The following is a 14,134-nucleotide window of genomic DNA, read 5'->3' on the forward strand; positions in this document are numbered from 1 at the left end:
CCATTATATATGACCTATTTTTTTTTTAAAAAAAAGATTTTAAAAATCTACTTACCATTGCAGCCTGGGCAGCAAACATGTTGGCCATGCTATAAATGGTAGCCAAACATCTAATGTACTAGTCATCTGTTGTTGTATAGAAAATTCATCCAAAAATTGTGTCTGAAAACAGAAAGCATATACTATCTCCCTGGATCAGGAAGCTCGGAAAGATTTATTTTTATGCCTGTGACTGAGGGTCTCTCGTGAGGGTACAATCTGTTGGGTACAACTATGGCCATTTCAAGGCTTGGCGGAGGGCTGGAAGATTGGCTTGGAAGTCAAATTGTGTGGTGGTACACACATTTCAGTTCCTGGTGGATTGCTGAACTCATGGCTTCGGAGCCTCGCCACCTTACATCGGTGTTTGATAAGGCTCTTCATGTGTGACTATCTCCTTTCTCAGTACAAGAGATCTGAGAGATGGAGTACTGGAGAGGACACATCCCAGAGAGAATCTAGTGACTTTAAAACCTATTTCCAGAAGTGACACCTCATCAGTTCTAGGGGTTTTTTTTTTGTCTAAAGAAGACCAATTTTAGTTTTTAATTATGTAGAAGATTATTCACATTAATTGTGAATATAGGCATCTATACCATCTAGCATTCTCCCAGGTTTCTTCATAAAATGACTAACATTTCTATTTCAAGTACTTAAGGCAAGGCCCCAAAGTCTATGACCTATAACTAAGTGGAGTTAAGTAGGGCCCACTGTTTGCTTTCATAGATAATTACTATTGAGCACCTACTATGCACCATACAATGGATTATGTTCATACATGTCTCATGTATCTTTACAACACTATAAGAAATGCATCATTTCATAGACGAGGAAGCAGATTAAATGTTCCAGGATATCAGCATAGATTTGAGTTATCCCAAATTCTTTATATACTTTCTCCTTTTAGTATTTCCTCTAAGAATATTGCGTTCTATTCAAATCTAACTTTCCTGAATCCAACAAATATTCCTCTTTCCCATCTATTTATTGTCCTTCCCACTTCCATCTCTTAGAATGCCCTCCCCTGCCATTTCTTTATATTACAAATTTATGGATACATCAGAGAACACTTGAAAATTAATATAACTGTACAAACATATTTATGGGGTATCGTATCATCATTCAATATGTATAGTACCTAATGATCGAATGAAGATAATTGACTATCAACTCAAACATTTGTCATTTCCTTCTGTGGGAGCATTGCGATTTCTCTCTACTGGTTTTCTGAAGTATGCAATAAATTACTGTCAGGTAAGGTGACCCACAGTGTTGTAGAACATATCCAGCTACACTTTGTATCCATTAATCATCCCCTCTCTACCCCCTTTCAGCTAGCCAAACCTCTGATAACCCCTAATCTGTGTCTACTCCTATTAAGATCAACGTTTTATTTTCCATGTAGAAGTTACGGCGTTTGTCTTTCTACCTCTCAGTATCTTTCCTAAATCCCCAGTTGGAAGAAAGTTCAATCTCGTTTGTCAGGTGTGTAGCATCTAGCATTGTCCTTTGTATCCTTTAACTCTTCAAGTTATAGGATATACATTATATATTATATTCTATAACCCGAGGATGATATAACAGATAAAAGGCTGTGACACTACATGTGGATTCTTTTATATTAATAGGATATTTTTTTGTAAAATATCAAATGCATTTTTATTATTTCTAAGGTTATTATTTTGGAGAAAATTGACAGTCAAAATGTATAACCTACTGTGTAGTAAATTAATCTGAGTAGAGCCCTATTTCTATCTGAAGATCCAGGTATACTTAGCAATTTTCTCTAGGCAGATTTTCCCCGTCTTATTTTATTTTTGCCACCAACTGCAGGTAGAACACAGAAAATTGTCTTTGGACATAGGCTTCATATTGCAAAGTCCACTGGGTAACTGGGTATTTTAGGATAAAATTAATTTCCCAAGACTTTTATGTATACTCTAGAAGTCTAGAATATCCCATTTGTAGATGTTTTTCCAGAAAGAATGAACATGGAACTGGAGAAGCCAGATCATCTTTCTCTGCATTATTAAGAACATTTGTGATGTTCTGTTTGCTTTGTCTATGCCATTTTACTAAGTTTTTCTTAAAGACTGCATTGCAGTAAGTTACACAGAGGATAAGAAAAATGAGTCTATGTGGGAAACAATGCAGAATCAATGTAGTACAAAATCAAAAGGCTAAGGTAATGGAACTGATCACAGATTTAGAAAACAAATACTTTTATGTGTGTTTTCTAAGTAATTTACTCCTTGATTGCCCAGTGTCTTATATTTTGTATTGAACTACTTCAAGCACTGGAGAATCTTTTGGTTTATGTTTTTTTTTTATGGAGTTTCCAGCATTCTTAACTGACTTTAATGCTCAAAAAAAAATAACAAGACATAAAACAAGCAACAAAAACAATGAACAAGGCCAGAGTCCTGGTCGGGAGTCATTTCTATGGTGGTTAATTTTGTGTGAACTTAACTGCCCAGAGGGCAGCAGCAAAGCACTTGGTAAAGCATTTTTTTCTGGGTTTATCTGAGGTTGTTTGTGCATGAACTTAACATCTGAATGGTGGACTGAGCAAACGGATTTGTCTTCTCCAATGGGTGAACCTCAGCCAGTCATCCAGTTGACTGAAGAGCTGAGCAGAGCAAAAAGGCTGATTAACGAGGAACTCTCGACTGATGGGTTGAGTGAGCATTTGTGTTTTCTGGACTTCAGAGTTGGGCTGAAATTTTGGCCTACCAGGGTCTGGAGCATGTTAGCCTTTGTAATGGAGCTCAGCCTACGAGCATCCCTGCTTGTCTGTCCTTTGGAGTCAAAGCAGCATGGCTTGTTGGCTCTTCTCTGTCTAGCCAGCTGCACATCTTCAGCCCTCTACCTCTGTAATCTGTGATCCAGTTCCTGACAGGAAATCTCTTTGCCTGTATAGACATTTCTAGTGCATTTTCTCAGGAAAACTCAGACAAAACAGGGCCTCAGGAGACCATCTCTTATTCCTGGAATTATATTTGTCTCTACTAATCTGTATTAACAAAGATATGATCTCAAATCTGCTTCAACTGCTCAAGACCGTTCTGCAGATAGGCTATAGTTAAATATTTTTATTTATTTTCTTACTTTCTCTATGGGATTTGTTTCACCTTCCACACCTTCACTGTGATATTTAGTTTGATAGCAGAAAAAGAAGCATTTATTAAGCTTATATAGACCTAATTACATGTAGGTTAATTGTCCTTCATTTTATCTGCACAGAGACCACAGATAATAATTCGTAACAATTCTCTTTTTTATAATAAAGAACACTGAAAACAGAAAGATTAAATAAACCCTCTGGTTTGCAGGCATGCTTTTCATAGAATTCAGCACCAGTATTTGAATGCAAATTTGGATGATGTTTTGAATTAATATGTGACAGAAGAAAAGGAATAAGTTATGTTTAATGCTCTAGATTTTTGCTTCAGCGACCTGAGTGGAACATAAAATGTCTGCAGAGATAAACAGTGAAATAAACTAGTGTAACCCACAGAGGCAAATCATTGAAGAGTTCAGTATTGCAGCTACCAGACACAGACTTTTACAAGCTTAGAAGTTCTTTGTCCTGTCCATCTATCCCCCAGCATCTGTTCATTTTCCTCTCTCCATCCTCCTCTTTCCTTCCCACCTCCAGTTATTCACAACACAAAGAAATGATAAATGTTTGAGATGATTCATCAGCTAATTACCCGAATCCAGGCACTGCACATCGTCAAGAGATACTGAAATATCACTGTGTACCCTATAAATGTGTACAGTCATTGCATGCCAGATTAAAAATATTTAAAAACTCTATCTAAACACATGCACTGAAACAATCAGCACTTGCCATTTTCAAGTAAACAAATGCCAAGCTTAAAAGATGTGGGGGGGCTGAGCAATATCAGGTAGTAATCAGGGGATATCTAGTAAGAAATAAATAGGAATTTTAGAATTTAGAAGTATAATTGAAATTGGGAGCTTGCCAGCAGACTAGATACAGCTGAAGAAAGAAAAAATAAACTGGAAAATAAATATAAGAAATGATTCTGAGTGTAATACAGGGACAGTATGGACAATAAAACATAGAATACATTAGTAATGATAACAATTTATATCTAATGTTAATTCATTGGAGTCTAAAGCACAATGGAAGTAGGCAGAGGTAATATTGGAAGCAATGAAGATGCAAACATGTTCATACAGCCTTATTCATTTCTACCGACGCCAGCTGCTCCCTTTTGGTTCTCTAGGACAGGACCTTAGACATCATAGACTTCTTTCTTTCTCTGTACATCACATCGTTGTTTTTGTAAAAAGAAAACTAGTGTAGATTGGCACAACCATTTGATGTTTTAGACCACACTAGATTCACGGGAGGACTGAGCGAAAGTTTGGAGTGTCCGTATATCTCCGGTGTCTCCTCCCCACTACCAGCACCCCTCACTGAAAATGGTGCATTTGCAGTAAGTGATACACACCCGCACGGGTACCCCATTATGACCAAAAGTTCATAGTTTAATTTAGCGTTCACCTTTGGAGCTTCACGTCATTGGTTTAGAATGATGTATAATGGCATAACCCAAAGAATACCTCTGGGATAGTTTCACTGGTGTAGCTGTCCTCTGTGCCTTGTCTGTTTGCCCTCTCTTTCCACAGCACCAGGCAAGATTCTTTTGTTTATCTTTGTGATATAACATCGTACTTGACATAACTACTCCCAGTACATTTTTTTTTAAGTCTGGTTGGATTATATTTATCTTTGTGATGTAACGTAGTGCTTGACACAACTACTCCCAGTACGTTTTCTTTAAATGTGGTTGGATGATTGAGAAGAATGAAAGGTGAGAGGAGAGAATCAGAGCAATGTGCTATCATCCTGCTAACTAATGCCTTTTGTATTTCAATATTTACCCACTTAGATGACCTCACTCATTCTAGGATACTAACAAGTCCACATTATCTATTAAATCTTAGAAAAGTGCTCTGGACAGTTCAAAACTTTTTATGAATGATCCATTTAATTTAAATGTGCCACATTTGAATTTTTTGATTCATGATTCCCCAGTGAGATTGAATTAATTGTGTGTATTTGTATATGTGCATGTGTGTGTATATGTGTTCATGTGATGTGTGCAGGGGTGTGTGTATATGTGTGTACATGCATGTTAAGGCCAGAGCTTGTCTTCAGGTATCCTTCTCAATTACTTTTCTCCTTAGTTGTTGAAACATTGGCTCTTACGGCATCTTAGTCTTTTTACTTGGCTGTGCTGACTGGCCAGTGATTTCCAGGGATCCTTTGTTTCTTCTGTGACCCCACTGAAGTGCTGGAATTACAGATACATGCCATTGCCCCATCTTTTACATGGGTATTAGGGATCTGAATTCGGATCATCATGCCTGTGCAGCAGTCACATTATTGACTGAACCATCTCCCAAGGTCCTGAGTTGCATTTTCACCTGTTGGACACAATCTTAGGGAAATTAATTTCCTTTCTTTTTATGAACAGAGGTGCCTTCATAAATTATCCCTGTTCACTTGTGATTATAAGTAATGGCCATAACACAGAGAAACATGACTGTATATAGTAAACACAGCCTCAGTCTAATTTGCATTAGTTCATCTGTCTGGGACATAAAATTATTGGGACATACGTGTAAACATAACAAAAGTGAACTTCTTGCAGATATACACTTGCAGTAGTTTTCATGAAAGGTATGAAAGACTGCCAGTTTATTATTAAGCAGATAAACTTTCTGTGTGCTAACCAAAGTTAACGCTATTTTCCATCCATTTCAAAGTATTCCAGACATTTCCAAACTGTGCCTCTGATGTTATGTTGTTTAAGTATAAATTGAAAATGAAAATATTGCACAAGATGCTGAGTTCCAAGTTGTTTCTTTTAAAACTTTCTGTTCTTTCCACCGACAAATGCTAAACACCAGGGAAGGTTCACTTAGATTTTGAAATTTCATTTATTTTAATTTTGAACACATAGGCTTATATGATTATCTAGTAGTGATAAATTTGTTTATGTTTTATACAAATGTCAGTTTTTTTTATTAAAGTTCAATGATATAGGAATGTCTGGGTAAAGTTGTTTTAGGGGCTTGAGTTTGGGTTTTAGGAATCAAGCAGATACGAAATTCCTCTTAATAAAAATAAGCTTTCATTAGAAAAATTATGGGAAATGTTAGCCAGACCCATCATATTGCGGTAGTGGCGCACGCCTTTAATCCTATCACTCGGGAGGCAGAGCCAGGCGGATCTCTGTGAGTTCGAGGCCAGCCTGGACTACCAAGTGAGTTCCAGGAAAGGCGCAAAGCTACACAGAGAAACCCTGTCTCGAAAAACCAAAAAAAAAAAAAAAAGAAAAAAGAAAAACTGTATTCATTTTCAAAGTAAGGTTGTGGTCTTTCATATAGTGGTGGTAGTATTAAGAACTGTGGAGGGGCCGGGTGGTGGTGGCACATGCCTTTAATCCCAGCACTCGGGAGACAGAGCCAGGTGGATTCAGTGAGTTCGAGGCCAGCCTGGTCTACAGAGCGAGATCCAGGACAGGCACCAAAACTAAACAGAGAAACCCTGTCTCAAAAGAACAAAAACCAAAACAACAACAAAAAAAAGAGCTGTGGAGGATGATCTGCCACTGTAAACTGAATATTGCTCATTCAGGTTGGAACAATACTGCAAGGATTAATATTCACCATCTTCAAGGAAGACAGAGCAGTCAGTATGTATTTTCTTTAAAATACATCACTGAGCGTATTCTTAATTATGATATTATAATTGATATCAGTTTTAAGTTGAAATCTCAATTCACATTCACAGAAATAATTCCCAAGTCTTGAGAGGTAAACAGACTGATTAAGTTCATGGAAGTTCTATTTTTATTCACAGATAATGCCTCTGAGGTAGCAATTACTGCTCCAGGAACTGGTCACCATAGAAACAGCTCTACAGGCCCAACACCTGACTGCTCACCTCCATCCCCCGACACTGCCCTAAAAAATATCGTGAAAGTTATCCGACCCCAGGTAAGTAAGTACCCAGAATGACATCATGTGCACTGTAACGTTTGGTTCTGAACGAAGACCTGTAAACACTTCACACCGAGTGGGGGCTATTGTATAATGTATAATAGATTTTTGCATTAAAAGAAGAGACTCAAAACAGGCCGATTGTTTCCTACAAAGTTCATAATAGACACTGAGATCTCTATTAGTTCTTGGAACTTTTGTATTAGGAGAAGGATTAAATGCAGATCAGAACCACGGCTGTTTTGCATTTTCCTCTCAGCACTTGAGTAACGCTGCCGTGGTTCTTGAGCTGCTGCTGTGTTCTGAAGCTTTTCCTGGACACAGTACATTGTTTGTGCTTGTTTCTCTGTCCTCAACCCCAGTGAAATTTATACAGTTGCTCTCAATTGCTCGGTCTCTTAAGGCTTCTAAGACGGTGTTAGGTACTGCACCACCCTCCTCCATACTGTCCTCCCGTGTTCTTGTTCTCAGTTATCCGTCTTTACCTTTTGTTCTTTCTTTTTTTTTTTCTTTTATTCCTGTCACTGTCTGTATGCTTTTCCCCCTCATCCCCCTTCTCTTTCTCTTGGATTTCCCAGTAGGCGGTTTGCAGGCAAGCTTTAGAAATATCATTGGGACAAGCTGTTCTGTGATATTTCATTGAAAATAGCACTTATAAAGCTGTTTGCATTATATTTTTTGCCAACAGATGGACCTAGAACATGGAATTGGTGGTGTTCTCAACCTGGCTCATTCTGAATGGGCTTCATAAAATCCAAGAAAGGGGGACTTAACGTCCAATCAGTGCCTCTCAGCATCTCTGAGACATAGAGCATGAATACATTCTTGAGCCAATCTGTAGTGTGATCTTATGTCTAAGACCTCTATAAGCAATGATTTGTTTAATTAATGACATTCTTCGTTATAAGTTACTTTAGATTATTTTATGGCAGTCCTATCCTCATCAGTAAATAGCATTTCAGCTTGAGATATCCAGTGTAGTTTGTAAAAGGCTTTTGTATAAATTATGTTATTTAAATGTCCACTGATTCCCAGGGAATATGTAGGTTAGTGTTGTAGATAAAGATCCCGGGGTTCTAATGGGTCAGAACTGGCCGTCCAACGGGGAGTTCCTTTGCTTTTCTTTAACATAGTAGCTATTTCAGCTCATCAACACGAAAACCAGAGTCATGTGGTGAATGTCTCATTTATTCTCCCTACTTCTCTATGTAAGTATTTTGATATTCCTACGTAAGACTTCTTGGTCATTCATGAATGAAAAACAGATTCCTTGGAGATACTGGATAAGGATTCTCTACTAAGAGAGAAGAAGAATTAGTCTTTCCCAGGGATGAACCTGTTACTTAGTTATCCAATGCCAAGGGGTCCATCTGAAATCATGTACATGCAAGCAACACTAAGTGGACTCAGCAGTTTGTCTACACACACACACACACACACACACACACACACACACACACACACACACACACACACACACGCTCACGTATCTAACAACAATAATCATAGAAAAAGAGGACATGAATTTGAGGGGGCTTGAGGAATCTGGAAGGATTGGAGGAAGGAAGGGGGAAATGATGTAATTATATTTTAACAAAACAGAAAAGAGAAAAAAACCTTCTTGCTGGCTGTGGTGGTATATGCCACTGATCTCAGTACTTGAGAGGCAGAAACAGGAGGGTCTCTGTGAGTTCAAGGCTAGCCTAGTCTCTACACACTAAGTGAATTTCAGGCTGGCTTGAACTCTGAAAAACTAATCTCTACATATTTTATTTCCGGTTAGATTATTTGGTAAACTGAAAGAAACTAGAGATAGCAGAAATACCATCTTGACTCTATTTCTTGTTTCTCCCTGTTCTTCCTATGACTTCTGAGTTCTTTGGTCCTCAGTCACTATAGAGAGAAGGAAGTAGAAAATTCACATGGAAGTAATTATGAAGGAATATATGATACTACTCCTGGTTTCTTTTTTCCGCCATTTTTCTCTTTACTGAAAATGGATTCTTTCCTCATACACTATATCCTGATTACAGTTCCCCTCCCTCCACTCCTCCTAGTTCCTCCTTACCTCCCCTCCCCTCCAGATCCACATCTTTTCTGTCTCCTATTGGAAGAGAACAGGTTTCTAAGAGATAACAACCAAACCTGACAAAATAAAATATAATAATGTAAAGCAAAACCCAGCATACTGAGGCTGGACAAGGCAAACCAACAGAAGGAAAAGAGCCCCAAGAGCAGGCACAAGAATCAGAGACCCACTTGTTCACACAGGAATCCCATAAAAATACTAAACTGGAAGCTATAATACATCTGCAGAGTAACTGTGACAGACGGGTGTAGGCCCTGTGCTTTCTGCCTCAGTCTCTGTGAGCTCATATGCACCTTGCTTAGTTGTTTCAGAGGGCTTTGTTCTCCTGGCGTCCTCTATCTCCTCTGGCTCTTCCACTCTTTCTGCCTCCTTTTCTGCCAGTTTCCCTGAGCTCTGAGGGGTGGGATTTGATGGAGACCTCCCATTTACAGCTGTGTAGTTCAAGGACTCTGTGTGTAATGTCTGGCTGTAGGTCTCTGCATCTGCTTCCACCTGCTGCAGGAGGAAGCTTCTCTGATGAGGCATGGAAAAGGCACTTACCTAGGAGTATAGCAGAATATTATTAGGAGTCAATATATTGATACTTTTTCCTTTAGACTAGTAGTGTTTGGTTTTACCCTAGGTCTCAGGGCTATGTAGTCTCTGGTTCTTGGTCACCCGATCAATGTTGGGTATGGGTTCTGTCTTGTGGAGTGGGCTTTAAGTTAAATCAAACATTGGTTGGTTACTCCCACAAGTCCTGTGCCACCTTGTTCTAGCATATCTTGCAGGCAGAACATATTATAGGTCAAAGGTTTTGTGGCTGGGCTGGTTTCCATGTTTCTCTCTCAGTAGTCTACAGAGTACCTTCCCACACCAAAGACACTAGAATGTAGGGGTGAATGCTTCATGTAGGCACTATCTGGAATTCTCCATGTTCAATCAGTTGTGTGGGTGTTGTCCTTGGCAGTGGGGCCCTGATGTCAGTTTGCAGAGAGCAACCCTTTGTCTTAGCATCAGCCTAGGTTGTTTGGGGATTACCATGGGACACCCCCCACCTTGGTCAACAACCCAATCGAATGTAACCCAGCTCTGGTACTGGAAGCCTCATTTGGTGACAAGAGATGGCCAGACAGGACTCCATATTCCCCCATTATTATGAGATCTCTTTAGGCTCATCTTCATATACTTTAGGAAGTTTCTACTGCACTAGTTTCCATAAAGTCCTTCAAATGTCCCTCAATTCCTGCTGGCTTTCCTCAGATTCCCTCCCTCAACCTACCTCCCCTTCCCCTCCCTACCTGGTCCCCCCATTTCTGTCTTACTTGCCCCTAGCCCACCTTTAAAATCTATTCTATTTCCCTCTCCATGTGTGCCCCCCAGTCCCTTCCTCTATACCTAATCTTTCTGGGTCTGTGGATTGTAGGCTGGTTATCATTTATTTAATGGCTAATAGCCACATATAAGTGAATGAATGCATAACATATTTATCTTTCTGGGTCTGGGTAACCTTACTCAGGATGATGTTTTTTCTAGTTCTATCCAATTTCCCTGCAAATTTCATGATGCCATTTTTTTAACAACTAAGTAATACTTCATTGTGTAAATGTACCTCATTTTCTTTGTCAGTTTTTCTGTTGAGGAACAGCTAGGTTGTTTCCAGTGTTTGGCTATTTAAAATAAGGCAGTACTTAAGAGCATCGGTGCAAAAATATCCAATAAAATATGTGCAACAGAATCCAAGAACACATCAAGTAGATCATCCACCATGGTCAAGTAGGCTTCATCCATGAAATGCAGGGATGGTTCAATATACAGAAATCAATAAATTTCATTCACCATATAAACAAACAGAAAGAAAAAAACCCAAATGATCATCTCTTTATAGGAGAAAAGGTCTTTGACAAAATTCAACACCCCTTCATGATAAAAGTCCCGGAGAGAGTAGGGATACAAGGCACACACGTAAACATAATAAAGGCATTTCACAGCAAGCCGGCTGCCAACATTAATTTAAACAAAGGACTGCTGGTTTCATGGAAGGTCTTGGAGACCTGAGGGTATGCAAGGAGCATAGCTAGATGGTCGAACAGAAGACTCTCCTGTGTGAGCTCCTGTAGTCAGAGCTGGGGATGAAACATTGTTTCTAAGGAAAAGACAGCTATTGGTTAGTTTATAGAAGGGAACAAGTTTAATCCTCTAAAGTGCTTGCTGATTTTAGCTTTCTATCTGGAAATACAAGAAATTTGGTTAGAATCATTTGTGGGTATTCAGGGTCCATTTACTAGTAAGAATTTTTTTTTTTTTAAAGTTAGAAATCAAAGCCATGGTCTAGCTAATGCCAGGAAACAGTTCTACCATTGATCTATGTTCTTAGTCCTAAATAATAAATTAAAAACACAATTGAAGTAGAGTTTCACTTTTAAAACTAGAAATGAGAGACCTTCAAGTTCAGTTCCCAGATATGATGGAAGGAACTGATTCCTGGAAGTTGTCTTCTGACCTCCACATGCCCATCATGGTACATACACATCCATACTCACTCCGGTATACACCACACACACACTCCTGTACACACCACACACACACACTCATACCTGTACACACCACACACACACTCACCTCACACGTTTACACATCACGCACACTAACACACATGGACATACACACAAACATACATGCACAGACGCACACACACAACATGCACAACACACACATACACATAGACATGAACCCATGACACATACACACATGAATACAACACACATGTATGTACCATGCACACACATACTCACACATGTACACACCACACACACTCATATATGTACACATCCATACACATCCATACTCACACATGTATACACCACACACATACACACCACACACTGAACATACACGTACACACTACACATAGACACACACACACACACACACACACACTTAACATAAGCTTTGAAAATAAAAGGATGAATACAAACATTATGAATTTGTATGTCTTTGCTTGTGCATTCTTTGACCCTGGGAAGAATGTGAACAGGGGAGATGGAGGATAAACTTTACCTTATTCACTGAAAAAAAGATGCTGCTTAGGTAGCACAGGCTGGACCACTTCTGTTCTTTCCCAGCTTAGTCTTTTTATCCTACCTCAACGTGGAGAGCCATTGCACCCATGGACCCCTGGCTTCCAGGAGAGATGGAGCTGGGCAACCCTGCAGGTGTTCTGAGCAGCGTCTTAATTACTTGCAAGCCACAGATCTTTCCAGTGCTCCATTGAGTTTGTTTTTGTTCTGCACGTTTTTTAACCGGCTGAGTCACAGCTGGCAGCTTCACGTCCCTGCTTGATCTCCTCACCTTTGCTTCTTTGGGTCCTTTCATGTCTTAAAAGCCTCCAGATTGCGAAACATCCAACTTTTAATTAATAAGAACTGAAATATTTATAGGCTACTGGCTTCTCTTTGTTTCTCTCAAGAATATTAACCTATAAGGCTGAGTTTTTCGGTTTAGAATAACCCACAGTCTTCTACCTGAAAAACTGATAGATTTTTACACTTAAAAATACTTGAAGCCAGGCGGTGGTGGCGCACGCCTTTAATCCCTGCACTCGGGAGGCAGAGCCAGGCGGATCTCTGTGAGTTCGAGGCCAGCCTGGGCTACCAAGTGAGTTCCAGGAAAGGCGCAAAGCTACACAGAGAAATCCTGTCTCGAAAAACAAAAAAAAAAAAAAAAAAAAAAACTTGAAAAATCTCTTTTTAAAAATTAAGTGAGTGTACTAGCCTGACAATTTTCTTTCTACTAAATAATTACGTGTTGCTTAAGTTTGGCTTTTTGTTCCTAAACTGACATAAAAAAATTGTGTGTACTTGTAATGTACAGTAGTATGTGTAGATGAATATATACTTCATGGGGTGGAGAATCTATCTCATTAATAAATGCATCGCCTCCCATCATTTTTGTATTAAGAACATTTAGCATCCTCTCTTAGCTTAGTATACGGTATGTTGCCACTTACATAGCCACCAGGCTGTACATAGATTTCTTGAAGTTACTTCTCCTATCTAACTATAAATATCTGTCTTTGACTAGCATCTTTCAAAACACTTTCCCTCCTACCCACCCCAGCCACTGGTATCTACTATTCTGATCTCTGCTTCTATGAGATTGTTCATTCCTATATTCCACTGAGAAGGGAAATGATGCAACAGTTATCTTCTGTGTCTGGCTGAACATCACTAATTGTCAGGGAAATGCAAATTGAAACCATAATGAGATACCATCTCATTCCTTTAAAAATGGCTATTATCAGAAAGAGTAGGGATAATAAGCATTGGCAAATATATGAGACAACTGAACTCTTGCACAGTGTGAGTAGAAATGTAAATGAACATAGCTATTATGGAAAGCTGTGTGGAGGCTCCTAGGAAGCTAAAATTATGACTACCAGATAATAGAACTTGCCATATGGTCTAGCAACCCTACTCTTGGGCAGAGATCTAAAGCCAATATGTCAAAGAGAGATCTGTGTTCCATGATTATTGCAGCACTAGTCAAAATAGCTAACATAGATTCAGCCCAAGGATTCACCCGTGGATGAATGGATAGAGAAAATGTGGTTTGCTCACACAACAGGGAAAAATATCCAACCATACCAAAGTAGAAACTCATATCATTCTTGAAGACTCTTATGAGCTTGGAGGATGTTAAGTGAAGTAAGTAAGATGTTTTTATTTTCCATGTTCCTGATAAAGAATCTTACCACCCTTCCAATAAAACACACAGACCTTAAGTGAACAGCTTCACACTTTGTCTACTGTACCTGTAGGTGTGATCTCACTCCAAGCAGAAGGAGTTCTGCCATCACTCCATTTTTCTCCTGACCCTTGCCAAGAAATTCCCCTCATTTCTGCCTCACAGACAAGTGCTGTGTTATTTTTGTGCCACAGATTAAGATAACCTACTATTAGACTTTATGTAAATGAAAACCTA

The 14,134-nt window shown here is 39.0% G+C and overlaps 1 protein-coding gene across 14 annotated transcripts in view; it reads left to right on the forward strand.

Moving 5' to 3' along the window:
* Anks1b (ankyrin repeat and sterile alpha motif domain containing 1B) overlaps positions 1–14,134 on the forward strand; it is a 1,024,799-nt gene that overhangs the window by 389,331 nt on the left and 621,334 nt on the right. For all 14 annotated transcript variants that reach the window (XM_052753096.1, XM_052753098.1, XM_052753099.1 and 11 more), the window contains one exon: positions 6,944–7,080. In XM_052753096.1, coding sequence (XP_052609056.1) covers positions 6,944–7,080 — 137 coding nt within the window. The remainder of the gene's footprint in view (positions 1–6,943; positions 7,081–14,134) is intronic.

Source organism: Peromyscus californicus, unplaced genomic scaffold (genome assembly GCF_007827085.1).
Source record: "Peromyscus californicus insignis strain IS unplaced genomic scaffold, ASM782708v3 Scaffold_24__1_contigs__length_46423439, whole genome shotgun sequence".
Taxonomy (NCBI): domain Eukaryota; kingdom Metazoa; phylum Chordata; class Mammalia; order Rodentia; family Cricetidae; genus Peromyscus; species Peromyscus californicus.